The following is a 27,517-nucleotide window of genomic DNA, read 5'->3' on the forward strand; positions in this document are numbered from 1 at the left end:
CCAGCATAAAAGTGTTAGGTTCTATATGTTTTGATCCTTAACTAAAGTAATCAGATCTGCTCCTAAAATAACAAACATCTTCCTGGTTACCACGCAGGCCTTCTTTTGGAATGAAATCCCTGTGGCTTGCCACACACCCAAAGGACGCGATCAGGTCAAAAATAACTTTCAAAAACAGATGACCTACTACAGTAAATTTGAATATTAAAACTGACAATGTTAAAACCCCTTCACAGTTAGACTCACTGCTTGTACTGTCTTCTGATTGGAAAATGAAAGTAAACTGGCTGGTTGGTTTTTCTGGTTAATCTGTATTGATTTCTGACTCTCCTGGTGCCACTATTGTAGCGCTGTAATGAGTTGCAAACATTGAGGGGTATGACAATTTGCCTCGTCTCCTTAACTTTATTTTCTTTCTTATCGCTATTTATCAGCTAGAAGAGAAGGGCTGGGAGTTGTGAGGTGTCAGTTGCAAAATGGCCATTTTAGGACTGCAGCTATTTGACTCTCCCAAATTTAAAGGGCCAGTCCCAGAAAGGCATGCAGGTCAAAGTAATTCTGTTAAGAGCAGTCATGCACTTAGGGAAGAGGGGGGATGGAGAAGGTCCTACTTTGATGGTCTCAACTACTGTGTCACATGGGGAAGTGTTTTAATCAGAAGTAACTTTAGTGGGAAACATCTAATGAAAAAGGCTCCTGCTAGTAGCAATTTTGTAAGATCTGGTTTTTTTGTTTTTGTTTTTTTTAAACAAATCTAAATGTTGTCAGAATTACTAGATAGTTTTTCCTGATAGAATTAAACCTGCAGTAACAGGTTGCACATGTGTGTGAGGCAAAGCAAGGTAACCTGAATAGCTTGCAACTGAATTCTCTTCTACTCAGGCTTGTATGAGTTTGAAAGTTTAACTTGCCATGCCTTGTTCTAAAATAGTAATCCAAAGAAAAGAAAATGAAGAAACTCAGTTTAACCTACTTTTCATTATTGTTCCCTTGTATGAATCCTAAATTCATACCTGAAGCACTTTCCCAAATAGTGTCAATGGGGGTCTGGGTACTGTCGGAACATGGGCATTTGTGCCTGGGTTTATTCAGATGCATTTAGTCATCATTAGCATTTGCCTTCAATTTTATTTCTTGTGGTTACAGATACAAAAAACCCACTGACTTTAAAAGGAAGAAACTGCAATTGTTGACCAAGAAACCACTTTATCTTCACCTCCATCAAACATTGCACAAGGAATGACCCTTTTGTGAGACTTCTGTGAACTAAACCACTTGTCACAAATCACGGTAGCTGCATGTGTAGCACCCCCATCCTTCAACAGGCAGGAAAACAGCTGTACTCCTGCCAGTAGGTCAGATGAGACCATCACACACTGCACAGCAATACCACAGGGTCAGAGGTTAAGCCTACCATTCAGGTGCAAGTTTCTTCCAGTACCTTTTGGATACCAGTTTTATCACAAGTGTACTGAAGTATTTTGTGACAATTTCTCTTCAGAATTGAGCTGTTTGTAAAATTTCAATTTTGTAACTTACCTCTGTTTTTACCCTTCCTTCAAAAACCTTGCTAGAGGGTGGGAAGTGCCCCATTCACCATGCCTGATACCGCAAAATGTCGTGGCAAGTTTGCTAGCTTGTGTACTCTTGCTATGCTTGCTATTGCAGTCCTTCAAGTTTTAGAGTCCTTCACTCTGTCTCGTTGGGAGGGTGGGGGAAGGTGATAGAAAAGGGATTTTGTAGAAAGAAAGCGTCTGTGAGTGGTTTAAGAAGCAATCAGGGGATGGTGGTTAGAGAGAGAGAGAGATTCAATCCAAAGTTGAAATGCTGCTCTAGAACGTCTTGTCAGCCTGCTCTTTCGTCTTAGCTGGCTAAGTGGCAGAGGAAAGGAGGGAGGAGTGTTTTGAGGGTAAAAGGGAAGGTGCTGATGAGACAACCAAATTGTCAACTGTTGATCTCAATCCCATTCAGATAGTTCACAGACTTGCAGCATCCAGTGTATCATGTGATTTCAGGTAGAACTTGTCTATTATTACAAGTGTTGGAATCCCTTAAAAATCATGAATACTTATTTAAGGGAACAAACTTCTTTTTTCTGTACTTCATATTTGCTATCCACTTTCCCAGCCAGTGTGTGGGAGAGCTTTGGGGGCCCATCCTACTCCCTTTGCTGTCGGTGGGAGTTTTACCATTGATTTCACAGGTGGTAGGATCGGGCCCTTACTACTCAGCATAAAGCCCCCACCAAAAACATGAACAGCTCAGAAGTGCTCTGGCTATCTCAAGTTGTTGACTGAAGATGGACATGCCTTCCCATGAGAAACTGTTTTCATAAGACCTGATTGTGGATCTTTGCATACCTCTATTCATATGCAAGTCTGGAAACTTAATCTAAAATAACCTGGTTTTTATGTAGGTAGATAGGATTATCATTTATTTTCTATATTATTGAGATGCATAGTGTGTAATAAGCTGCAGGGCATTGGCTTATTATAACATGAATATTTGCATCCACCTTTTGACTTAATAAAGGGACCGAAGTAGAACCCATTCAAACTTTTCATATATTCAGTGAGTGGAATATTTAATACAGTTCTTCAAGGTCTGATGTGCTTCATGTGTATCTTAAATAGTGCCTACATACACTCTGCTATGCTAACAAAGGACCAGCTCCAGGAGAATGCAGTGTCAAATGTTAGCTTTTTCTAATTGCTTGGATGTAAATGTACCATTAACGCCTTTCTTTCTGCACCATGTAATACTAACTCACTCCAGAACACTGTTTAAAAAAGTGAGGGAAAAGGATTTTTTCACTTTTCATGGCAGTCTGTTTATGGAGTATGTCAGGGGTGTTCCTTTCTGCCTCTAGTACAGTGATCGAACTGAACTGTAATGGGGATCAAATAAGGCCTTTTGGAAGTTAGAAGCTGAATTTAACCTTGTGTTCTCCCCTTCTTTCCTCTCCTCTGGCTTAATTGTGGATGAGTTCACCTCAGTGAGCAATTATTTGGCTAATGGCTGAAGAACTGTGTATTTTCCTGTTAACAGTTCTTAAAGGGACCCAATTACATTATAACCTTTTACAACAGAATGTCATGCCTGAAACAAACACTAAATATCTTGATTAGTTTTGTTAAAATAAATGTAAATATAATCTGACATAGTGTTCCTCTATTGTGTCTGCTGGTGTTGTACAAAGGAAGGAAACATTCATTAAATAAACTGACTGTATCTTATAGGTGCAAAACCACAATCTTTCACCAATGCAAAAGGTGTAGTGTATGACCCTGATCATCCAAAGCACTTGCTTAATTGCAGTTATTCACATGCTTAAAATTAAGGTCAGTGGGTCTCACTGCATGCACCAGTGCTTTGCTGAATAAGGTTCTAGGTCTCATGTAGCCTTCTAGAAGTCCAAGAGGCTTCCATTTTTTCTGATGTGTACATCTGTCATACTAAACAAATATTTTGTGGCTATGTACTTGTCTACACATGAAGTACTCAAATGCATCTCCATATAAACTGTCCTGTTGTTGTCAGTCAGTAATGGGGAAAAGGTAAAAAGTACTGAAACTGAGTCTAGTCCTGTTTCTAAGATGTACTCTCACCCTCTTTGTTATACTGACTGCTGGGGATAATCCTTTCAAAGTTAAGAACTATTTCAGATTTTAATTTAGGGGGGTTAAATGAAATGGAATAAACTTGCTTTGAGGGGAATATAATAAGTTAAAGTTTAACTTGAGGGATCTGATTTTCAAAGATGGGTGTCCTTAAAATGCATATGTTATAGATGTGTACAGTTAACCAGTTACATGTCTACTGGTGAATGGGTAATGAGCCAATTTGTACACTATTGCCTACAAATTAAACATGTTTTCATGTGAAACAGATCCACTGGTTCTAAACTATCACCCTTGAAGTCCCTATTAACTGCAAGTGTATGGAATGTCATGTGCAGTACAGTTTGAAACCTTGTTTGTTTAATATACAAGTAGAGCTTTGTATTTAATTGTAGATGAATGTTTGTATAATGTTTTTTAAAGTCCCTTCTCTCTCCATTTTTTTCATCCTTCATGATGTAGTGATCCCTGAAAGACTTTCCCAAAAGTGAAACACAGGGTGCTGCTTGTATCGCTATGTACAAGGGTGATCTACACTTCTGCTATATATCTGTCAGAGCTTGTTTAGCTAAAAGGTCATTTCTTGTTATGGTATTTGAATAACCTACCTACACTTACAAGTCAAATTAATGGCTGCTTGTATCTGCAAGTAAAGATGTAGTTCCTGAAATTGGCCCTGCACTAGATTTTTTTGCTATCCCTCTCCCCAAAAGAGAAACTATTCAAAGCTTTGTATGGCAGAGGGTTTCACTTTTCTCCCTGGAATGGATCTAGCTTCCCAGTACAGCAGCAGCTCAGCATTATGAACGCTTCAGGAATGGAGGTTGGTTGTAACTCTGAACAAAGTTCACAACAGAACATTGACTTAATACAGCTTTGAAACTTTACTATACAGAAGAAAAATGCTGCTTTATTTTTTTAGTAGTTTAACACAATACAGTACTTTTGTCTCTGCTGATGCCTGATTGTTTACTTCTGGTTCCAAATGAGGTGTGGGGTTGACTGGTCAGTTTGTAACTGAGTTTCTACTAGCCACACCTCTCATTTAAGAGTATGAGGGAATAGCTCAAGTGAGATCCTATCTTGCCTTGTAGCTATTTAACCACCTCACCTGAAGCCCTGTAGAGGCTACTGGTGCTTCTAGACTAGCACCACTTCAGCCTTACAGGAAACATTTTTTTCCCTCCCAAACCATTTGATAAGGGGAAATCCTGTAAGCTTAAAATATAAATCTACCTTCCCTGAAGTTTGATTTTGTAAAGTATAGTTCCATTTGTTTAAACAATTTGCTAAACTCCATGATTACACAGGATCAATGTAGGTGCTTTGTAAAGGGCACTTTATTTACTATTTATAATCTGAATTCAGCCCATTAACTGAAGTTCTAGCCTCTATTTTTGAAAAGCCCAACTATGCACAAAACTTTGATACACAGAGTTGTGCTTTGGGGAAGATGAATTTTTTTAAACTGCATTGGACCCTAAACTTTTCTGTACTGCAGTTAAGCACATGGGTCACAGGCTAGCCTGGCTTTCACTGCAATATGTCAGTTCAAGGCTGTGTACATGGGCACAAGTGATGTAGGTCTGATTAGTTCCATAAAACCCAAGTGACTTAAATTTCCATCAGGAGTTTGCTATAGCCTGATTTTGAATTTAAGAGCTGTGCAACTGCTTGCATGAGTGGCTCAAGTCTTACACAAGGTTACTGTTAACTTCTCACAAGTGGCTTCCAGGACAGATTCACTTGCATGCTCAAAGATCTAGCAAATTTATTTTGCTCTTTATTAGAATTTTCCTTTGAGTACAGGGTAGCTCATGTTCAATCTTTCTGACCAGACATCTTAAAAAGGTAAATATTTTTAGAGTCTTACTGTAAACCATTGGTCTACAGTAACTGCAGGTTAATGTGAGGGAGAAGACAAGTTGGGTAGCATTTTACTTACAAAAATATTTCCACAGGAAATGTTCTGATTACATTTTTCATGAAATTTTAAGTCATTCAATAACTGGTTACATAGGCTACATTAATTAAAACCAACCACACGGGTACTTTTGTATTGCACATTTAAAGAGCTGCAGGTGGACCACAGCTATAAGAAGCAGGCTTCAAGTCCATCATTAGCATATGATTTTTGCATTCCCAGAGGGTGACTTTTCTTTAAAGTGATCTCAAATGCACATGACTAGGGAAATTTGAGGGAAAAGTAATTCTGCAAAAACTAAATATACTGAAACCAAATTTAAGAATAAAATTAAAAGATAGTTGTCTTTTGAAGGCATTTAAAGTCGTAACTGCATGAAATGTGCTAGAATCCATTCCACAGAGCTGCCATCCAACTGTTGAAGTTATGGTTTTCGTTCTGGAGGATGTGTGTTGTCCCTGGGACCTGCTGGTGATGGTGGACAAGGAGGGGCTGGTGGGTAGTCTCTAGGTCCTGGTGGAGGCAAGTCTCTATTTGGAGGAGGAGGATAGTCCCTTAAGCCTTGTGGGGGTAGCAGTGGACCAGGAGGATAATCTCGTGGGCCAAGAGGGCCTCCAGGTCGAAAAGGAGGAGGGAAACGTACATATCCTCTTGAGTCAGGAGGTGGTAACGGGCCAGGAGACAGGTCTCTCATTCCTAATGGTGGGCCAGGTAAATAGTCTCTTGCAGCTGGAGGTGGCAGCGGAGGACCACAAACTGAAAGGAAAGGGGAAATTGAGTGATGATGGAAGTAGTGACTACACTCATTTAATGGAAGTGATACAGAAGTTTCCCCATGTTCCCCTGTTCCCATCCTGGCCCAAAGCATTTTAGCTAAAGAAAGATAGGTGCCAATAGAAACTGCAAATACAAACATTTGAGGCCACAAATCCCTGGGGGGATTTTTGGCAGCTAGCATTTCCTTTTTCACACTATTACTGTACAACAAACAGATATAGATGCTTTGAATGGGGCTCCTTTGGAAGCTTGATGAATCGTGCTCAGCAAAGTGTTCCAGGAACTCACAGCGTAGGTCTACACAGCAAACACACACCCAGGACAGGCTTGAGCTGCAAAATTCAAGTGTAGAGATTCAGGGCTGGGCTCTGGGACCCTCCCCCCTAAGGAGGGACTCTCACTGCTGCAATAGGATATGGAGGAGCTACTGGAAGTAAGAAGAGGAATGGCTGAAAAAAACAAAGTTAAGTTAAACTCAAGCATAAGGTAATCATACCTAAGGGTAGAGGAAGGGGCCGAGACCCATAGTGCCCACGCAGTGGAGGTGGCAGTGCTCCAAATCGAACTGGAGGTGGTGGTGGTCCAGTCACTGGAGAGGTCATTATGGGTGTCCCAGGAAAAGATGGACCTTTAGGACCTAGGTTTACCTGTTCAAGATGTTGGTTTGAAACTTTAATAAACATGATTTGTGACGATAACCAAATATATGGATGCTAAAACACCAGAACTTAACTTGAGTGCCAAAAGGTAAGAAAAGACAAGTAAGGGCAAACAGCCAAAGAGCAACAAGTTGTCAAACCTCCCCCAGCCCTTTGCAGAGCATGGAGTTTGCTGCCTTTGGAAGAATCTGGTTTAGGCCACTCAAATGCATTCACATTAAACATACCTTTGGGATGACTGCTCCTATAGTACAGCACAGTCAAGACTAACCCCACCTCACAGATGCCAGTAGGCCCATACAATATTGCTGGATGTCAAAAGCTAAAACAAAATACCACCTTTCTTCCTGTAGTACGGGTTGAAATCATCTAAATCCTTCTGTACTACAAATATTTAGGTACCACAATATCACATTTCATTGGATTACTCTTACAAGTTCTTCCCAAAGAAATGTTTGCATGCAGTCCTTGACAAAAGCAATAGGGTTTTTGTCATATTGCAATAAAAATCAGACATAAAACTATAACAGAGCCATCAACAGGAGTAAAGAAACCTTTAAAAACAGAGCACCCATGGTTAGTTTTGCAGAGCATTTAGCTATTCAGCAATTTAAAACACCATGCCCTTTATTTCTCTCCATCAAAGCAAGGAGTGCACCAGCACCATATCCAGCTGCCAAATACTCACTGCTGCTGCTGCTTCCGAAGATGAAGGCAGAACAGTAGATACACAGGGGGCTTCAGACTCTTTGGGAGGGTTTTGCTTTTGTTTTTGGCAGTAAATGATGTACAGGGGATACAGACAAGATAGAACATGATACACAATTAAGAAGAGAAGCAGCAGGTACAGTGGGTCACAAGAAATGCTGCCTAAAGTGTTCCCTTGGCAGAGGAAAAGTTTTCAGCTTACCACTCCATCCATGGATGTGGAAGGTGAGGAGGTTCTTGGCCCACTATTGAGCAGGGCTGCTACAGCAGGGCCGAGATCTGTAAGAAAAGCAGAAATTTCATATGACTTTACTCTGCTTTGGAAGAGGAACCCGGGCCTTCAAATACACGTTTCCAGTCAATAAACAGCTAGCTAGCTAACTAACTGAAAGGCTTGGAGGCTGCAGCTCATGTAACTCACCTGGGACAGATGATCTTCCAGACAGCTCAGGTGGCCTCCTTGGAGCTGAAGGGCCATCCACCACCGCACCTTAAAAGAAATATAAAACACAGAGCTCAGACCCAGACTTGTTAATTCAGTTAGCTACTTTTACAGCAAATCCATATCTTCTGTACAGCGGCACCTACACGTCACTAATTGTGTACAGGTTCAGTGGCACCACTAGGGGTAGAGAGAAAAAACTAAATTTTGGGAGCAGTTTCCTTTTGAACCCTTTGAGGGAGATCACTTCCCAGCACTATCCTCCTATGAGCCAGCAGTGCAAGTGCAAGAAATCCTTAGTTAGGCAAGGGGTTGACACTTCAGCACCTCCAGACATAAAACAGCATAGATTTCTAGGAATTTTCACAAGGTGTAGCATTTTGGATTACTTGAGTAAGAAATGGATTTATTTTTTTAAACAAGTGAACCCTTACAGTGACGGTAAGCTCATTACTTAATCTAATGTGGACAGATTCAGTCTCTCCAACCATTGTGTTGCATGTGAAAAACTCAGAGGTGTATATACATCTGTGTATAAGCATAACTGATGGAATCCCTAGCTGAAACCAAGCTGATTAAAAACAAAGTCAAATGCTGCTACCAGGCCCCCCACCCTTGATCTCAGTAATACTGAGACTTTCAGACTGCAGTTTCTTTCTAACAAATTTGCATTTGGACTAACCCATACGTTAAACAATAAGCTTCAAAGCTAAAATGAAAATTAACATGAACCCATAAACTTGTGCTGAATGAGTTCTCTGGCACTTTCTGGGATGTCCCTGGCAAACTAGAATGCACTGTTCTGCAACACCACAGATATGGTTCACCCTATCCAGAGAATTTCACAAGACAAAAAAAATAATTTCAAGAATGTGAGTCACGCAATGCCTTTTTGTGCTGACTGCCCCTCTCAATGTGGTTAAAGTGAGGACCTTCAGGGTATATGCCAGCTTTACTCAAGTTCTCTCTTGCAGTTCACTGGTAACACTATCTAGGGACAATAAGCACTAGTAAAAGGCAATATTTAGCATTTGCGTATTTCCCCAAAAGGCTCCACAAACAATACATTCTCAATTCCTCTCTCATATAAGGATAAATGGGCACAGAAGTCAATTGACTTGTTCAAGGCCACAGTGGGAACTGAAATTAGACCTCAGAATTTTTGTGTTCAGGGCTTCCTCCCATAAATGTCTATGGCTGCAGGAGAAGTTTCACTCCTTACCAAATTCACTTCTTGAACCTTCCCTTCTTGTGGCAGAGAGGGGCTGACCAGGAGCTTCCATCATCAGTGGTGGGGAAGGACCTCCTCCACTCACAGGTGATGGCCCAAAAGAGCCATCACGGCTCAGTGGACCTGTGTAAAGGGTGCAACAATACTTCATTAGTCCAGCACAGTTATTTCACTCTATAAATATTTAGAGCAAATACACCCAGGACTTCACAATCTTTAGAGGAATGGTGCAGGTGAGGGAGGGAAGATCAGTATTTACCTCTCCGTACTGGGACTTGACGGTCAGGTCTGCCTGCAGTTGGTTTTACAACTAATGGTCTTTGAAGCATTGCAATTTTTTGGTTCACTTCTATTAATCTAAAAAAATAAGCACAAGTTAAAAAATAAATTACGTTGAGTATACTTTGTCTGTTACAATATACTATTCAGGCCACCTGTATTGTAAAAGCTTACTAATGTCTTTCAGCATGAAGATATATTTAACAGTCAAGTGAATTTTAAAAAGGTGCATCACTACTCAAATGAATTGTATGGCTGACCTGCTTGTTTAAAATCGAGAAAGCGGAAACTACTTGGGACAGGACTGCGACTTCCTTTAGTTTGTGCCCAAATAGTGCTGAGCACACTGACTGAGCTCCACAAATAGCTTGTTACATGCTTACTTTTGCCTCAGGTTGGCAGCTTCTCTCTTTTCTTCAGCCAAAGCTCTCTCTGCAGAACGGGCAATGAGCTGTTCAGGGAAAGAGCAAAATAGGTACAGTAGAAACTGAATGCACTTGGGACCAAAAAAATAAACCAAAGTTTCAATCTGTTTTCCTAACTGCACGAACTGCTCCACTCAGGAAGCTAAATGTAAATTCAATAAATCTAACATTGCAGACTATTTAGGAACTGTAGTACAAAGGTCAGAAAAGGGAACACACTCTTACCCAATTGTCATGGGCCTTCTTCTCATGACCAGCAATCTTCGATTTAAGAAAAAGGAAAAAAGTGGTTTTAGCTTGGTTTATCCAATATTTACTCTATCCCACACTCCTCCCCATATATTAGTATATATAATAAGATAAACCAAGCCAACTATGACCAATGAGCAGGAATGTCTTTTACCTGGTTTTTATAAGATCTCTCTGTTTTTTTCAGTTCTTCCTCCATTTCCAGAATTCTTTGCCTGTAAAATATGAAAGGTTAAAACAAATTCTCCCCAATATCCAAAGTTAGAAGACTGTGAACCTCCAGTATCTGAACTTTACTTGTAAACTTTCACTTCCTCAACAGCCAACACTGCTTTTTCATCTGCAGCAGACAATTTCTGCTCCTTCTCTTGACGCTCGTATTCTTCCTGGGTCAGCTTCCTGTATGGAAGAGAGAGAAAGTTACTTCACTATACTACACATCTAAGATCTTAGAGACGAAAACTAGAAACCCAGTTGGCTGTATCTCATGCCTTCTACCTACAAGAAGAAAGGAAACACTAGAGCAGTGGTGGGCAACCTGTGGCCCATCAGGGTAATCTGCTGGTGGGCCACGAGACAGTTTGTTTACATTTGCACAGCTGCCTGCAGCAAACCGCGGCCACTGGGAGCTGTGGGCAGCCATGCAAACGTAAACACACTGTCTGGCAACCTGCCAGTGGATTACCCTGACAGTTGCCCGCCGCTGCACTAGAGAAACATGAGTACAAAAGAGGAGAAAAATGCTCCCGACCCAGAATATTCACAGCCTTCTGAGCCAGACAAGCAAACCAAATCAAATCTATATCCTGAGAACCCAAAATCTCAGGTGCAGAGCTGACCAGGAGTGTGAGAGCCTCAGAGGTCCGTTACTAGTAGGCAGCTCAGCTCCACAACTCCCAATTTCTCTGTTTCTGGGAGAGTTTTCCCTACCTAGAGCTGTGCAGATGACAGATGTTAATTCAACTCTAGAGACAGACACTGATAAAGAGATGGACAGATTCTACACTTGACATCCAAATGGTTCAAGTAGTACAACAGTGTGTGTAAGTACAAGTAAACAGGAATTTTGGGGGTCTGGGAACAGAGCAGAGAGAAAACATCCTCTTTCTACAACTGTTATTTAAGGGAACTGAAACCTCTGGTAAACAGTCTCCCAGCCAATTACTACTATTATGTGACCAGTTACCAGCGCCCCTTGTTCACCCTGTGTTTAGTTCCCACTCGCCTTCTTTCTGACTCCTTTGCAATCAGTCTGAAGTATCCAAGTTACAGGCAACTCTAAAAGTAACTCTCTCAAAAAAGAAGAAACTGGTAGTAACTCTAAACCTAATAACTACTAGCAGCTGCTTTTGGGTGGGTGATTTCCTTATTAGTGAGGCTAAGATGTAATCACAGAGATCATGGAAATCACAGAATCAGTGACTTCCAGGGACCTCTGTGACATTTTCACTTCAGCCCTGGGGCAGTAGGACTGGAGCTGTCAGCCAGCAGGACCCGCCCCCTACCGCAAATCCCAGCTGCTGCAGGCAGTGGGCTCCTCCCACATTCCCCAGCAGGGATGCCACCCATAGCCCCCACAGGTTATTGTTTGGTTATTGCCTGTGATCTGTTGTGACTTTTACTAAAAATAACCATGATAAAATCTTTGCCTTACTTATTAGCTATATTTGGAAAGACTTCCCAGAGGATGAGAATTGTCCACTGGAAGTGTTTCATTCAAAGAGAAAGCATTAGATGGATGAGAGGATTATCCAGATTTAACAGTAAATTCATTTTAAAAAATCAGTTTTGAAAAGGATCTGAATCCTCATGCTTCAGGGCACGAGCCAACCTTGAACTACTGGAGGCTAGAAAACTTTCCCTGGGGGCAAGTTGTCCCATAACTGCCTCCTATAGGGTTTCCTGCACCCTCCTCTGAAAGAACTGATGTTGGCCATTGACAGTTACAGGACTCTGGAGTAGACGGACCCTGGTCCAATCAGGTAACGCAATTTCTTTGGTACTATGTCCTGTTTGTGATGGCCTTATAGTACCTTAAGTTTCCATCCCTTACTGATTTTCTTCCACATAAACAATAGTTTTAAACACTTGTCTCTTCCAGAACTGTGTTATTCTTAGTCACATTTGCCCTTTAGCTGAAAGTGTGGCTCAGAGTCCAACTCATGTCCCCCTGCCAAAGAAGCAGGTTGGTACTTCAACAACATTTCTACAACTTTAAAAAATTTCGAACATTAACAAATAGGGAATGAACAGTAAAGGGATTTAACTAACTTCCCAGTGCTGCGTGAGAGCATATCGACACTGTAGCACTTCAGCGAAGACGCTACTACACTGACAGGAGAGCTTCTCCTTTTGGCGTAGTTAATCCATCTCTGCAAGAAGTGGAAGCTATGTCAATGGTGACTTCCAGACATTAGGTTGGAATAACTGCATTGCTCAGGGGTGTGGATTTTTCACATCCCTCGGTGACACAGTAATACCAATGTACATTTATAGTGTAGACCTGGCCTAACCCTTCACCACTCACTCCACCAGACATTGCCTACCCATCTTAACTTTCCCCCTAGAAATGCAAAAAAATAGATGCAAGAGACAAAATGCAATGCTGAAAAATTATTGGAAACTGATCCCGATTACTGAACAGAAATGTATTTACTATTCTCTCTGCAAGATACTAGAAAGGAACGACTCTTTATTTGTGATGGCATTCTTACTGAGTTTGTACAACAAACTGTTAAGAGATTAGATAAATCAAAAGTTTTCAGCAAAACTTCCCCCCGAAAGCTTCTACTCTAGGAGCAGATATGTGAAAATTTCAAGAAAGTCAAGTTTCTAGGGAAGCTGTGATCATATACTGGGCTTACAACCAGAAGCTAGCTTCAACCTTATCAAAGCAGTGGCTATCAACACTCCATGAGAGTTTTGTATATAACATTTTAACCAAGCAACTCAAAGTGAGAATAGGACAGAGAAGAAACAGTTAGATGGTGCATCTTATATAGGCAGAATGGGAAAGAGTAACTACTGTTTCCTTTCCTAAAGGTAGAAAGCTTACTTCTGAAGTGCCATTTCCTTCTGCTGATAGAGCTCATTGAGAATCTCCACCTTCTGTTGCAGAGTTTTACATTCATTTTCAAATCTAGCTTTGGCTGTCTGTATTGAACAGGAATCGTGTTCCAGCTTTTTTATTTGCTCTGCAGGAGACAAAGAAGCACATAAGGCAGTGATAGGAACTGCTACCAAGCAATTTATAAATCACAGACAGAGTATTTCACACTAAGCGGCTCTTCTGCTGAGCCTACCTTCTAGCTCATGCCTTGCTGCTATTTCATCGCTCAGTTTGGATTGCAAAAGATCTCTATCTTCTTCAACTATAGATAATGTTGTTTTTACCTGTAAAGAGGGAAACAACAGTATTTTATAAACCTAGACAGAATTAAAAGTTATGTGGGAACTATTTGTTAAACAACGTAATGGGGTATACCCTTGAGACATCCATCATCTGCTTAATCTGATTCTTCATCTTCTCACTCTGGTTATCTAGAAGAGAAAAGTAATTGTTTTCCTTGCTTTGTATTCTCTTCTCTCTAATATTGTTTAGAAAATACAGAGTTTTAAAAAAATTATCTGACAAATATTTTAATGCTGAAACAAAAACAGAGTCAAGACTTTAAATCTCTCATATCACTGTTCCAGGACCATCATTCGGGACAAATTTATTAGTCCTTAAAGACATTTTACTTATCCAAAGAGCCTGAGTTCTGCACCTCATCATCTATATATGTTTAATTACCTCATGCACAAGCCAGCTGTTATTTAAGATCTCTATACCTGGCAGTTCTCCATTGGCCAGATCATCCCCTGTGTCCCATCCATTTCCTTCTCCATCCTTCTTGCCCTCAGAATCTGGATCAGTTTGCTTTAGCTGCATAATGCAGTTAGTCAAAACCTAATGAAGAAATCAAAGGAACAATACATAGAAGTCACTCTACTTTTCCACAGTAGTTCAGCCATTTAACATATGGAATATTTAAGATGGTTGCTCTTTAGCAAGAACATACTTCGATTTCATTTTCCTTGTAGGCGAGTGCTTCTTCTATGTCCTTCTGAGACTTCTGATACTGTTTGATCTGTTCACTGAGCTCAGTGTGTCTCTCACTCCAGCCTTCTGCTTCTTGTAGCAGCTAAAAAAACAACAAGTCAACATGATTTTTGGCTTTATTTTTTAGTACTATGTATGCAGAGTGTATTGCCAACTTTGAAATGGTAACTGATCACCAGTGACTATGGAGAGCGTATGCGTAAATTAACCTGACATTTAACATGAGAGGATAGATAATCCCCGGACTACTTGAAAATCTGGCTGCTAGAAAATTTTCTGCAACTTGTATTGTTACATAGTTCTATGAATTTTAGTTCTCTTCAAGCATCTAATATTCAACACTAGAGTCAAAGGGCTCATTTTTTCCTAAATAGTAGAAATTACCTGAAGGTTACCAGCATCCCAACCACACCCCTAATATAGTAATCAATCTAAAGAGGGGCAGAAGACAGACACACAACACAAGAGGTAGCTTTTGTTACAAAGATAGGTCACTGTACAAGATGGGTCATGTTTCAGGACCAAGGAAAAGACATAGCTTCAGAATGGCCTCTTGCATTCCAATATGTAGCAAGAGTAGCAATTCTTCACAAGGGCTTCAATCGGCCCTGTCCGTAAGTGGTAACATTAGTGTCTGAAATATTGCTTCTGACCAGACACTGGCCATCACATCAACAGTGCAACAATTTCATAGAAGGGTTAGCAGCTGGCTCACTGGAACTGGTGAAGCTTTTACAACATACAAATGGGAATCTACCTGCCTGTAAAGCTTTGGAAGACATCTGTCAATCAGGGCTAACTCTGAAATAGTGGGCTTGAGTATTATCATACCTCTGGCTCATACCAAGATGATCCAATCAACATAAGATACTAGTATTAGGACGATAGGAAGGAATGTGCTAAGACCACAAAGTGCAGAAAGGCTTGGTGTATCAGTGTATAAATACTTGAAAAGCAACAGTTTAAGGTTTGCATGTGCTGTGGAAACCTCCTTACAAATCCCATAGGTTTATTTATTCTAGTATTTGACAACAAGAATTAATTGCAGAAGAAATAGTTGTGGGACTTTTTTTTTTTTTTTTTTTAAACAAAATGCTCAGTTTTCCAACAGACCTAGTGCACAGTGTAAAATATTACAGAATTCAAGGAAGAAATGCAGATAGCATTTCAGGCTCACTAGCCTTTTGATGCTTACTTGCTCCTTTCTCTTTTTGAGTCTAGCATTCTCTTCCTGTACATGACGAAGCTCAGATTTCACCTTTTCTTCACTTAGTTTAGCTTCATTGAGGACTATCTGAACCTACAAAATTTCAACATGTCATTTAAGAATTGTATATTACGGACTATAAAATAGAAAAGAAAAAAAAAAAAGGTTAAAAGCAAGCCCCTCCCCCATCCCCAACCTGGTAGGTTAAGATTTGCTATCAGATATTTGTGACAGTCTGGGGGTGCAATTTAGACTGGTGAGGAGTTGTGTCACTGCTTGCCCTGCAACCCTGGGTGCCTCACAATGCTTTGCTGTTGTAGTTCCCAATCTGGGATGCTTACAACCAAACAACAAGTATTCAGGTCACACCCTCAAGTGTCTCTGTGGTAGACAGCCCTGGTTCAGCAGTTCTGACCCGACCAGCCTGCCTACAGTCCCACTCTGGCTTCCATCAGCCTTTTCTCTCTTTTTCTTTCTTTCTTTCTTAAAATAACCAGCAAGATGACCCCAACACACTCAACATCCCGAATTTTCCCAAAACCATATGCTCTGTAATATCCCATCACTTCCTGGATAGTTCAGAGAAATAATAAAGGTTTGTTTGTTCCTCTAAAGACACAAAGCACATCAAGCTTAACTGGGATAAATAATCCTTCCATTTAAACACAGCACTGAGTTGGTTTGTAGTAAGAATAAAACACATTTAACAACATTAGAACATAGGTTAAGTGATGCCATGTAAAAGAATAAAGTTAGAAAGGGTTACAAGTAAAACAAAAGTGAACACGTGCACCTAAAAGTCTAAAGCTTAATCTAGCAAGGTACAATCTTTGCCTAAGATCAGGCAGGTCCAGGCTGGGCTGGGTCGGGGCTCCTGTCCCCCAGCCCTGGCAGGTCCGGGTCGGGCTGGGTCAGGTCCAGGGGAGGGGGTGCCTCTTCCCCAACCACAGCAGGTCCGGGGCTGGGATGGGGCCAGGGGAGGGGTGCCTGTCCCCCAGCCGCAGCAGATCCAGGGGTTGGGGAGGGCATCGCTCCCTGCCATGGCCCTGAGGGCCTGTGCGGTGCTTATTAGGCAGCTGCGCAGCTTAGAGGGAACTTAGGTAAGGTGTGAATACATGAGTGCTTAAGGTCACAATCTTAATACATGAAGATAGCTGGTACAAAAACCAGCTTCTGAGAGTGACTCTGAAGGAAGATCTAGAAAGTGCTTTACCTCTGAAAGCTCTACAGAATGCAGCATGATAACTTCTTGGAGTTTCTCCAAAGCCGTCTGCATTTCAAATATCTGCATAAGAAAGAATTAAAGGCGACTCCATTTTAGCTTCACAATTGAAATTTAATTTCAGTTACTATTAAATAATATATTTTCAAGGTATTTGAACATACCCGAAACTCCAACCAAACTAGAGTTTCAGAGCCAGCCCTCAGACTAATTGGAGTACAACACGTTGCCACACCAGGGGCAGGGGAATGAAAAGAAAAGGATCAGTTTGGGACCAAGCTACGACCCTTGCTTTCTAAGCTAACCGTGTTTCACGATCAGTTTCTCCAGCCTGAAGTGAAAGGTGCAGTTTGCTGCTGCCACCTAGCAACAACTTTTGACCAAATGAAAGACCACCACCGGAACTCAGTGGAATCTGAGTTTAGCCATTGTTGGGTACGTCTACATTGCAGCTAGGAGCATGCCTCCCAGGACACACATGAGCTCTGGTCAAGCTAGCATGCTAAAAATAGCGATGCGGATATTGAGAAACAGGCTAGCTGCCTGAGTACATGCCCACCCTGCTTCTAGGGTCCATATTCAGGTGAGTAGCTTACGCTGCTGCTCATGCTGCAACAGCCAGGCTGCTGCTTTGAATATGCTAGTTCAGGGGTTCTCAAAATTCATTGCACTGCAACCCCCTTCTGACAACAAAAATTACTACACGATCCCGGGGGGGGAGGGAAGGGGCGGGACTGAAGCCTGAGCCTGAGCCTGCCCAAGCCCCACCACCCCAGACGAGGGTGGAGGGGAGAAAGGTGGATGGAGGGCAAAAGCTAAGCCTGAGACCGCCGCCCAGGACTGAAGCCCAAGGGCCTCAGCTTCAGCCCCGGGCCTCAGGAAGTCTAATGCCAGCCCTGGCAACCCCATTAAAATGGAGTCACATCCCACTTTGGGATCCCAACCCACAGTTTGAGAAGCGCTGTGCTTGGCCAGCGCTAGGGCATGTCTTTCTCCCCAGGCATGGAGACATGCTCCCAGCTGCAGTGTAGACATATCCTTTGTGTTAGGAGGATCAACATGAAAAGACTTGGATAAGGGCAAGGGAAATCTCAGAAAACTTCATCCTCATAACAAAATTGAGGTTCCTAGGGAGATGGTAAAATTTCAGAAGATCGGTTAGGATAACTATTGGAACATAGTCGGAAACCAATATCGCCAGGAAATCCCAAAATGCAATCTTTCTCCATGGATTTCAGTGTTTCTGCTTTTGGTTGAGACAAAGAGGTGCAGAATCATGTGACTAAAAAGTCAGCCAAAACTCTACTTTGAGTTTTGGGAGAAGGTTTACTTCAGTTCTTTTTCTGAACTAGTTCACCCAGCCCTCCTCACCTCAATAATTCAGGCACAGTGACCCCTGACCTAAACCCTCTTAGGGCACCACTGGCCCTTACAGATATCTTACTTTGTCCTCTTTCTTCACATTCTGCTGTCTCTCTGTTTCTAGCACTGTTTGCAGGTTTCTCAATCTGTCATCTAGGAGATGGTTTGTTTCTTCAAGCCCCTTGATAACATCCTGTAACAGAAACAATTCCCAACCAACTAAAGCATAGTATTTATTTCTATATTTTTATGCACATCATAGAAAGCATGAGCTGCTCCTTACCTTAAGTCCTGCAGCTTCATCTGAGAGACTAGTGTTCTGTTTCTGGGCCACCTTCACAGATTCCTTGGCTTCCTTAATCTAGGTGCATGGAAACAATACGATAACACCACAGGCGGTACAAACAAAAAATAGTAATATAATAAAAGTTTTGTGCATGTTATTTACAAACTGTGTCCCAGATGCCAAACAGAGAAACATGACAGAAGACAACATGCCATGTAGGTTACAGAAATGATGCTAGGACATTAGCTGTTTATTCACTGTACAGTAAGCCAACGACAGACAATTAAGAGGCATGACGTAGGCAAATAGTGCAATACCTTTTGATCATAGTCTGACATCTTCTCTAAGATTTCTGTTTTTTCTTGTAGGAGATTTTTAATCTTTTCAGCAAGTTGCTTTTCAGTCACTAAGGGAAAAAGGATAAAGCTAATAATTGTACTCCACGTCCTGAGAGAAAACTCAAAGCTGCTGTCACCACTTTGTGAACTTTTTTCAAGAGAGGACTATATCACAAAGCAGGGCCTTGTGCATTCCACAGTTCCATGGCACTCACTCCTTCCTGCACAACTGTGCTATAGAACTTAAACTTTCATTTACATAAAGGGTTGGAAAGCAACTGGACACAGGGTTAAGTATTCCCCTGCCCTGGGGAAACTTCAGTTGGTGCAGAGCTGATGTACCTGGCTCCTGTGCATCCTTCCTCACAGAGCACAGGAAGCATAGTCAGAGTAGGATGCATTCTGATTATGCCCAGACAGCGCATGTTTCCTTGGGAACCACTGCAACCTCAGACAGCTCCAACTCACGTGGAGGTTGAGGTGGGGGCACAGATCTGCCCTGAGACTCAGGGAACGGTAAATGGCTCCCTGATGGCTGGCTCTCTGTACTGCACCAAAACTAAAATCTATATAGCAGAGAATCTAGGCCAAGGTTTTTACTTCTCATGGCTGTGAAGGAAACACTGAGAACATGAACAGATCCTAAACTGGTGAGCGGTGCTGAGGAGCTTGATGGAGCACCGCTCACCAGTAGAGTCCTCATAGGGAGTATTTCTCTGATGAAGCAATAGCCTAGAGAGGTGTGAATTTGCTCCTCCATCTAAACAGCTTGCTAAAATTGTCATCTTTAGGTTTCAGTGTTAAGTGTCAATATTATTTTGATGTTAATTTTTTTTGCAGAAACATCCGGCTAGTATGCTTATCCAAATCCCAAATTGCTTCCCACATCTCCCCAGGTGTCGTAAGCGCCAATTCTCCCATTTCCAAAACCTCCAGCTTCCTCAGTGACAATATCTGCAAGGAAGTTATGCATCCTCCCCATCCATGGCGTGGGGCACCAGTTATTGCTCCAGTAACCCATAAACTGCAGTGCAACTGTTGCCCCTCTCCTCCCCACTACACATGGGGTTCTGACACCCAACCTCTGCCCTACCGAGGGTGGCATTTGAAGTGTTGCGTGTGACTTCTGCCTTTATCCTTAACTTGGAGGTGTGGGCTGTAGCGATCAGAAGCCCTAGTATCCAATGTTTCATCTTAATCCAGGCAGCCAATATGTGCAGCACTGTATCTTTTAATATTAAGCACTGCCACAGCACAGCACACATGGCTCATACTGGCTTCCCCTAGCATATACAATAATCTTAGATATGTGTTCTCTTGGAAAGGAAAAGATGACTAATACTTAGCCCCCATAACATGTTCAAAGTCTTTAAACAACGACAGCAAGAACACTGAAAAGCATAAAGAATCTTACCTTGATACATTCTACTCTTTACCTACAAGAGAAAACAAGAACAAAAGGAAGTGGTCACAAAAAGAGTTATTCAAAAGCTTCTATGAATCCCTCCCCAAAGGGGGGAAAACAATTGTGAGAGGGAGACAGTTAGCCTTAAATGTACGTGGACTGAATTAGCGTATGGAAAGATTTACATATATATCACTGCCAATTAAAGTGTCAAGTAACATTGAATAAACAAGCTTAGCTAATAAAAGCTTCTAGGCTAATGCCCTATTTCAGAGCCTGGGAAAAGGACTGTTTATTCAACCATTAGGAGGGCACAAATAACCCAAATTAGAATAAATTAAAAAAATATTAACCAACTGTACATCAAATGATCATCCTGAATTTGCAGAAGTTAAAGGGTGACACACAAACCTAGCTGCAATCAACTAGTTAAAATGAACTACATTTGTATGGAAATTACTATTTTCCAAGCAAATACTACTTTAAAAAAAAAATACATAAAACTCTCCTTCTTATGCCCTTATAAATTAAGGAGACTTTGCGTGAGATCCAGAACCAGTGAATTAACCAACAAAGCTAGAGTGATGAAAAATCAATGCTGTCCCAAAACATGTTTGTTTTCCATATTATTCTACTTTACACAGTAAGTGGCATTGACAAATGTGTAGAATTTTTAAGTGCTTACTCTCCTTTAATTTAAAAGTTGCAAAATAAATTGGCACTTTAACAATCTAACTTTAAATACTAATTCCCACATGGATGACACTGGAAAAGAAATTTGAAGGCTGGTCAGAGATAAATACTTTGCCTGGGGATTTGTTTGTGGAAAGGGAAATGTTAAACATTTTATGTGGAGTGGGCAAGAGGTGAGTATGGGGAGGGGCTTTACAGCTGCAATGAAGACTAGATCTCCTACCAGGGAACCTGAAATGGTCAGCTGAGTGGTCAAATGCTTGTTATGTAGTTGGTTGCGGATTCAATCAGGCATTTAGGAGGCACAATTTGCATAGACAATTTCACTCTTCCTCAGCATTCTAAGGTTTCCATAACAACTCCCTGCAATCCTGGAACTATACATTGACAGTTACTGAAATTTTCACTGTGATAGTTTGATAGACTCACTCCATAACTTAAAGAATATTGGTTTCAGTTTTAAAAGAAACTGTTAAACACTAAATTAATGTTAATGATCTAGATGGGAAAGGAAAGAAAAATATTGCTTTGATACTTGTAGCATTACAAGTACTCAGCCATAGTACACTCAACATCACAAAGGACTAAACATCAGTATGCTCATAAACTTGAAGTGTACTTACTGAAAGGCAGGTTCTCCAGAACAGTATACCTAGAGTAGCAATTCCCACCAAGGCAGTGATAATGATGGGCTCCCATGGAAGTCCATGGAAGTCAGGCCCAGGCCGAATGTCCTCAGGCAGTGTAGCAATCAACTAAAACAACAGGGTTGACAACCATGATTTTAAAAAAAACAAAACAAAACAAAAACAGACCTTTTAATAAAATACACAGGAAGAGCAAAAGAAGGAAAACAATCATCTACCCGTAAAACCAGAGAGGACTATCCAAAGACTTCTAGGGTAGTCACAATGGTCTCAAATGGCCTGCAAAGAGCTCAGCGCTAGAACATGCCAAGTAAATGTAATTAGCCTAAAGAAGCATCTGTGGAGCCATGAAGAAGCTTGATGGTTGGGTTTGGCAACAAAGATGCAAGCAATCTGATCACATTTCTACTTGAAAATATTTTTGAATATCTGAAGAACCTGGAAGTAAGGGGCTTCTATACAATTTAACCATCCAACGCTCCCTAGAAGCCACCAGCTTCTTTTTAAAAACAAGGCCAAAAAAATCACAGACATTTGTGGTTATACATAACTAATCAATTAGCTCTTCAGCACATGAAGTCATTCCTTTTTACATTTCCTGTCATTAGCACTATACTGAAACCATAAGAAAATATAATGAAACTTGATAGTCTGAACATTTTCTCACTTCCCTAGTTCATCCTTGTCAAATGGTCTCTTCCCATCCCTGATATAAAAGTGAGACTGGATAAGTTAAATTTATTTTAAACACATTTAGCCACACAGTCCTCTTTTCAACCACACAACTAAAACATGCAATCTTCAATAACCTTTGAAAAAATAAATGTTAAAAGCTCCAGATCCAGCTCATCCAGAGTTCTGTTTTGTTTCAACAGTCTTTTTGACTATACAATGCACTTACATACCAAAAAAAATCATAATACCAATCCACAAGCCTAAAAGACAACACAGCCCATAACAGTCCATCTAATGTTACAGCGACAAAAACTCCTCCCGACTTTCCTACTTTGTTTCTCATACCTGCAAGCTTTAGGTAAAAGTGATTTGTGAAATTCTGGAAGAGAATGGGAGTCACCTGACAGAAAGCGGAGATCCATGACAGCATTATAATAGGATATATTTGGTCAACGGTGATAAAAAAAAACACAAACAGCAGCAAAATGGAAAGAACAAGAAACGGCAAGAGAACGTATTCCCTGGCTGGGAAGTTCCTGAACACTGAGGAAAGGAAGATTCTCTTGCTCCCCCAACACACCCAAGGCCTAGCTCTCAATAACCAGCCATCCCCTCCTTCTCACCCCCCTCGCCCTCCACTGACAACTGACCCACCGCCTGCAGGCGAGGAGGGGGTAGCCCCACTCCGTGCCCCGTCCCAGGCCAGGCTTCCGTGCCGGCTCAGTGTGTTATGACGGGACGCGGGAGGGGAACAGGCCGGCGGGTGGTGCAGTGACTACGGGCCAAGCTCGCGGCGCTCGCTCCCCCGGCGGCCCCCGCACCCGCTGCCACACGCGGCCGGGAGGCGCCGGGCAAAGGGGGGCGGGGCGGGGGAGAGGGTTCGGGCCCCGGCTCGGGATCCCGGGGCGCCCTCTGGGGAATCCACGCGAGCCGCCCGGGGAGGGGGAGGTGCCGGGACGCCGGGGGCTCCCCCCTTCCTCGGCTGCCCGCGCCCCGCTCCCACCTGCAGCAGCCAGCCCATGAGGGCGGCGTATCCGCGGGACAGGGGCCCCAGCAGGAGCGCGGCGGGGCCGGCGGCGGCTGCCCCGGGGGGGGCCGTGGGCTCCATGGGGAGAGGGGACCGCGGTCGGCGGCGCTGAGCGAACTTCGCCTCCTTCGCGAGCCCACAATCACACGTCACCTCACGGTGACCCCGGCGCCGGCCGCGCGCGTCATCGCCCGGCGCCGGCAGGGGAGGCGCGGGAACCCGGAAGCGGGGCGGCCCCGAGTCCCCGGCCTGAGCCACGTGGGGAGGGGGCGACGCTCCACCCCGCCGGGCGGAGCCGGGCAGTGCGCGCGCCGCGACGCCCTGTGCTCCGCGCGCCGCCGGGCCCGCAATTCCCCAGCCGGCGCTGGAGGAGCGGCGGCTCCGTGTCCTGCCCGCGTGGCTGCAATCCCAGCCCGCTCCCCTTGCCCAGCCTACGCAGCTGCCAGCAGAGCCTGCGCCCCGGAGAGCCTCAGCCAGCTCTTCGGCCGGGCTGACCTGTCCCGCTATCCCCGGCTACACCCAGCGGGCACCGAGTACTAAGGGGGGGGGGTGATTTGATATCATCTTAGTTACCCAGTACAGCTTGCGTGTGGGCACATGCCAAGTTTAGCTTGTGTCTGTAGATATGCAAGTGCAAGCTAAATAGAGATGGACCATTTTCAAGCGATGTGAGCCCATACCCAAAAGTGGTTGGCATAATCTAAACCCATTCAAGCTAAAGTGGTGCAACTTCTCTGTTTATACAAGCCCTCAGAACTCACACACCGAATTTAATTTCATGTATTCCTACAATACAATCCTCTTTATAAACAATTTTCCATTTGGATGGGGTCATTTAGTCCCCCACTCCCTAAACAGCTTTCTTTGCAAACAACCCATTTTTCATACATTTCACAAAATTGTTTTGGAGATGCCTCAGTAGGCCAACTATGAATGCTCAATTTAAAAAAAATCAACATAAAATTAAATAATTTTAAAAAGTACATGCCATACTGTACTTACAATATCTGTGAATGGTCGCATGTTTTCTTTAGCTAAAATAACCACATCATTGAGAGTTATATGCGGTACAGCAGGATCTCCTTCTAAATGAGGACTTTCAGTCTTCACAGTATCATCCGCAGTAGTAACTATACCTTCGTTAAAAGGAGGAAAATGTTAATTTTGGAAATATTTTAAGTAAACCTACAGTACTCCTTAGTATTTATTCTAGGCCCTGTCTACAATATGGAAGTTTTCTAAAATGAGTGTTCACATGGTTGTGAGACCAAGGATTGGACCTCAGAAGTACCTGGCTCATAGACTTCTGATCTAACAATTCTTCACCATGGAACTGTTGCTGTGGCAAGAGATGCATGTGCAAATTCTCTCTCCACCATTACCCGGAATTCCTACTAATAGCACCTGAAAGTGTTGTTTGGCCACTCCTGATCGAAAATTAGGCTATCATGTCTATGTACTCGCATTCAACTTTATGTCAGCCAAAAACTAGAGCTAATTTTTTGGGAGTGGTTGTCTTATATCAAAGTCAGATCGAAAAGAGTGGATGATAGAAATTAGCTCTGCAGAAGTTGAGTGGCAGAGGTACAGAGTCCATAAACTCCACATGCTCCCTAGTGCCTCATCTCTTGCCTGTCTAAGGCTATGTCTACACTACCACGGTAAGTTGACCTAAGCTACGCAACTCCAGCTACATGAATAATGTAGCTGGAGTGGACGTATCTTAGGTTGACTTACGGGGTCCACACTACGCTGGGTTGACAGGAGACATTCTCCTGTCAACTTACCTTACTCCTCTCATTCGGGTAGAGTACTGGTCGACTGGATAGCGATCTCCGCTCAATTTGGCGAGTCTTCACTATACCCACTAAATCGAGCCAAGTGCATCGATCCCTGGGGTGTGGATGGTGCAGGGGTACTGTAGACATAGGCTCACGGTTGGTCATCTCAGGAAGGACTTGCTGCCAGCCCTGTTGGTTTCCTACTACTGTATATACTCATTTCTAAGCTTACTTTGCTTACAAGCGAGTAAACGATTTTTAATTTAATTTTACATGGAGGGAGTTGAGGAGGAATCTCTGCTAAATTCTTTCAGTAAATGGTGATACTTTTCTCCTGTTCTGTAGGTGCAAAAGCAGGATTCCGAGGGATTTAGCGTTCTTAGAAGGCAATGTTAATATACTAAATTTAGATGAGTCTGGCCTGAATCTGCTTTAGTTTTAGGACTTTTCACTCTGGATCCAAATTTAACAATTCTGACCCATCTCATAGAAATATAGGAATTGGTCAGACTGGTAATCTGGTCCATCTAGTCCAGTACCAGAGGCTTCAGAGGAAGGTGCAAGAAACCCTTTGCCAGACAACCTTGGAATCAGCAGGCCATTAGCGCAGGTTTTTCCTAACCCCTTTAAATTAGAGGTTGGTTTATGCCCCAAAGCATGAGCATTTATATATTTTCATCTTTCTCTCCAGCATACCTCTGGCTGATCTTTAACTAAAATACCTAACATGATTTTTTACTCTTATTGTCATTACATCATATATATCATTTGGCCCTAAGCAAAATAAGCAGTCATGAGATAAGAGGAAAGGTCCTCTCACGGATCAGTAACTGGTTAAAAGATAGGCAACAAGGGTAGGAATATATGGTCAGATTTCACAATGGAGAGAGGTAAATAGTGGGGTTCCCCAGGAATCTGCACTAGGACTGTGGTGTTCAACCTATTCAGAAATGATCTGGAAAAGGGAGTGAACCTGAGGTACCAAAATTTGCAGACGATACAAAAAATCACTGAACATAGTTAAGACCAAAGCTGAATGCAAAGAGTTACAGAGAGATCTCACAAAACTGGGTGACTGGACAACAAAAAAATGGCAGATGAAATTAAATACTGATAAGTGCAAAGTAATGCACATTGGAAAACATATAATCCCAACAATACATACAAAGTGATGGGGTCAAAATTAGCCATTACCACTCAAGAAACAGATTTTTGAGTCATTGTGGATAGTTCTCTGAAGTTGCTGGCCCAGCAGACTGAAGTCCTCTGTCTAGCCACAGATAAGATAAAGGCACCGATGGTACCATTGCAATTTACTCTACAGTGCTCAGCCATTGTGACTCAGTCCTAACCTGGACTCACTTGTAGGAGTAAAAGGACAGCTCCAGGCCCATTCAAGCCTTATCCTCTCCACTGAGACTGCAAACAACAGGCTTGGAGATGTGGACATTTTTGTCCACTGGGAATTGAATAGTTGCCATTTCACATATGCCAAACAGTCATCAGACGGTCCTGTGAGCCTGGGCTGAATTCAGAAAAGGACAGGCTCCATTCCCTAAAGTGAAAATCTTATTGTATGCAGCACTGGGTAGATTTTTACAGCGCTGTATACATTTTTTTAAAACAACCAGCTACCAACCCTCTGAGTCATATCACTTCCATTTCCTCTTTATAGTTAGCTTATGACGATTTTAAATTTTAAATTCGTATAGTGTGTTGATATGTCATAGAAGTTTTATACTGGGTAACTAGAGATTAATGTGAATCACTTTCTCTCAATCATGTGTAATAGTAAAGTGAGAAGAAAAGATGGTCTAGTGCAGGGGTGGGCAAACTATGGCCCATGGGCCACATCCAGCTCTCCAGACGTTTTAATTCAGCCCTCGAGCTCCCGCCGGGGAGCGGGGTCCAGGGCTTGCCCTGCTCTGGTGCTTCAGCTCGGGAGCAGGGTTGGGGGCTTGTCCCACTCCGCACAGCTCCTGAAAGCAGCGGCATGTCCTCCCTCCAGCTCCTACGCATAAGGGCAGCCAGGGGGCGCCACATGCTGACCCCACCCCAAGAGCCGCCCCCACAGCTCCCTTTGGCCGGGAACCGCGGACAATGGGAGCTAGGGGGCGGCGCCTGCGGATGGGGCAGCACGCAAAGCTGCCTGGCTGCACCTCCACGTAGGAGCCGGAGGGGGGACATGCCGCTGCTTCTGGGAGCTGACTGAAGTAAGCCGCCTGGAGCCTGCACTCCTGACTACCTCCCGCGCCCCAACCCCCTGACCCAGCCCTGATTCCCCTCCTGCCCTCCAAACCCCTTGGTCCCACCCTGGAGCACCCTCCTGCACCCCCAACCCCTTATCCCCAGCCCCACCCCAAGCCAGAACCCTCACCCCCCCTCCTGCATCCCAATCCCCAATTTCATGAGCATTCATGGCCTGCCATACAATTTCCATATCCAGATGTGGTCCTCG

The 27,517-nt window shown here is 42.8% G+C and overlaps 2 protein-coding genes across 3 annotated transcripts in view; one reads left to right on the forward strand and one right to left on the reverse strand.

The window, feature by feature from the left end:
• AIDA (axin interactor, dorsalization associated) overlaps positions 1-4,290 on the forward strand; it is a 54,685-nt gene extending 50,395 nt beyond the window's left edge. For both annotated transcript variants that reach the window (XM_084624001.1, XM_084624002.1), the window contains exon 10: positions 1,147-4,290. In XM_084624001.1, the coding sequence (XP_084480127.1) occupies positions 1,147-1,243 (97 nt within the window). In that variant the 3' untranslated portion in view covers positions 1,244-4,290. The remainder of the gene's footprint in view (positions 1-1,146) is intronic.
• Positions 4,291-5,381: 1,091 nt separating this feature from the next.
• Positions 5,382-27,517, reverse strand: part of MIA3 (MIA SH3 domain ER export factor 3) — a 35,625-nt gene continuing 13,489 nt past the window's right edge. The window contains exons 6-28 of the mRNA XM_084623977.1: positions 24,281-24,414; positions 21,553-21,684; positions 20,246-20,267; positions 18,811-18,899; positions 18,491-18,568; positions 18,290-18,400; positions 16,837-16,908; positions 15,612-15,716; positions 14,376-14,498; positions 14,146-14,263; positions 13,799-13,854; positions 13,617-13,707; positions 13,370-13,508; positions 10,612-10,713; positions 10,469-10,529; positions 10,291-10,326; positions 10,024-10,091; positions 9,621-9,718; positions 9,353-9,484; positions 8,110-8,178; positions 7,891-7,967; positions 6,818-6,968; positions 5,382-6,300 (exon numbers count right to left, since the gene is read on the reverse strand). Coding sequence (XP_084480103.1) covers positions 5,969-6,300; positions 6,818-6,968; positions 7,891-7,967; positions 8,110-8,178; positions 9,353-9,484; positions 9,621-9,718; positions 10,024-10,091; positions 10,291-10,326; positions 10,469-10,529; positions 10,612-10,713; positions 13,370-13,508; positions 13,617-13,707; positions 13,799-13,854; positions 14,146-14,263; positions 14,376-14,498; positions 15,612-15,716; positions 16,837-16,908; positions 18,290-18,400; positions 18,491-18,568; positions 18,811-18,899; positions 20,246-20,267; positions 21,553-21,684; positions 24,281-24,414 — 2,396 coding nt within the window. The 3' untranslated portion in view covers positions 5,382-5,968. The remainder of the gene's footprint in view (positions 6,301-6,817; positions 6,969-7,890; positions 7,968-8,109; positions 8,179-9,352; positions 9,485-9,620; positions 9,719-10,023; positions 10,092-10,290; positions 10,327-10,468; positions 10,530-10,611; positions 10,714-13,369; positions 13,509-13,616; positions 13,708-13,798; positions 13,855-14,145; positions 14,264-14,375; positions 14,499-15,611; positions 15,717-16,836; positions 16,909-18,289; positions 18,401-18,490; positions 18,569-18,810; positions 18,900-20,245; positions 20,268-21,552; positions 21,685-24,280; positions 24,415-27,517) is intronic.

The sequence above is a fragment of the Lepidochelys olivacea genome (genome assembly GCF_965140295.1).
Source record: "Lepidochelys olivacea isolate rLepOli2 genome assembly, chromosome: 3".
Classification (NCBI taxonomy): domain Eukaryota; kingdom Metazoa; phylum Chordata; order Testudines; family Cheloniidae; genus Lepidochelys; species Lepidochelys olivacea.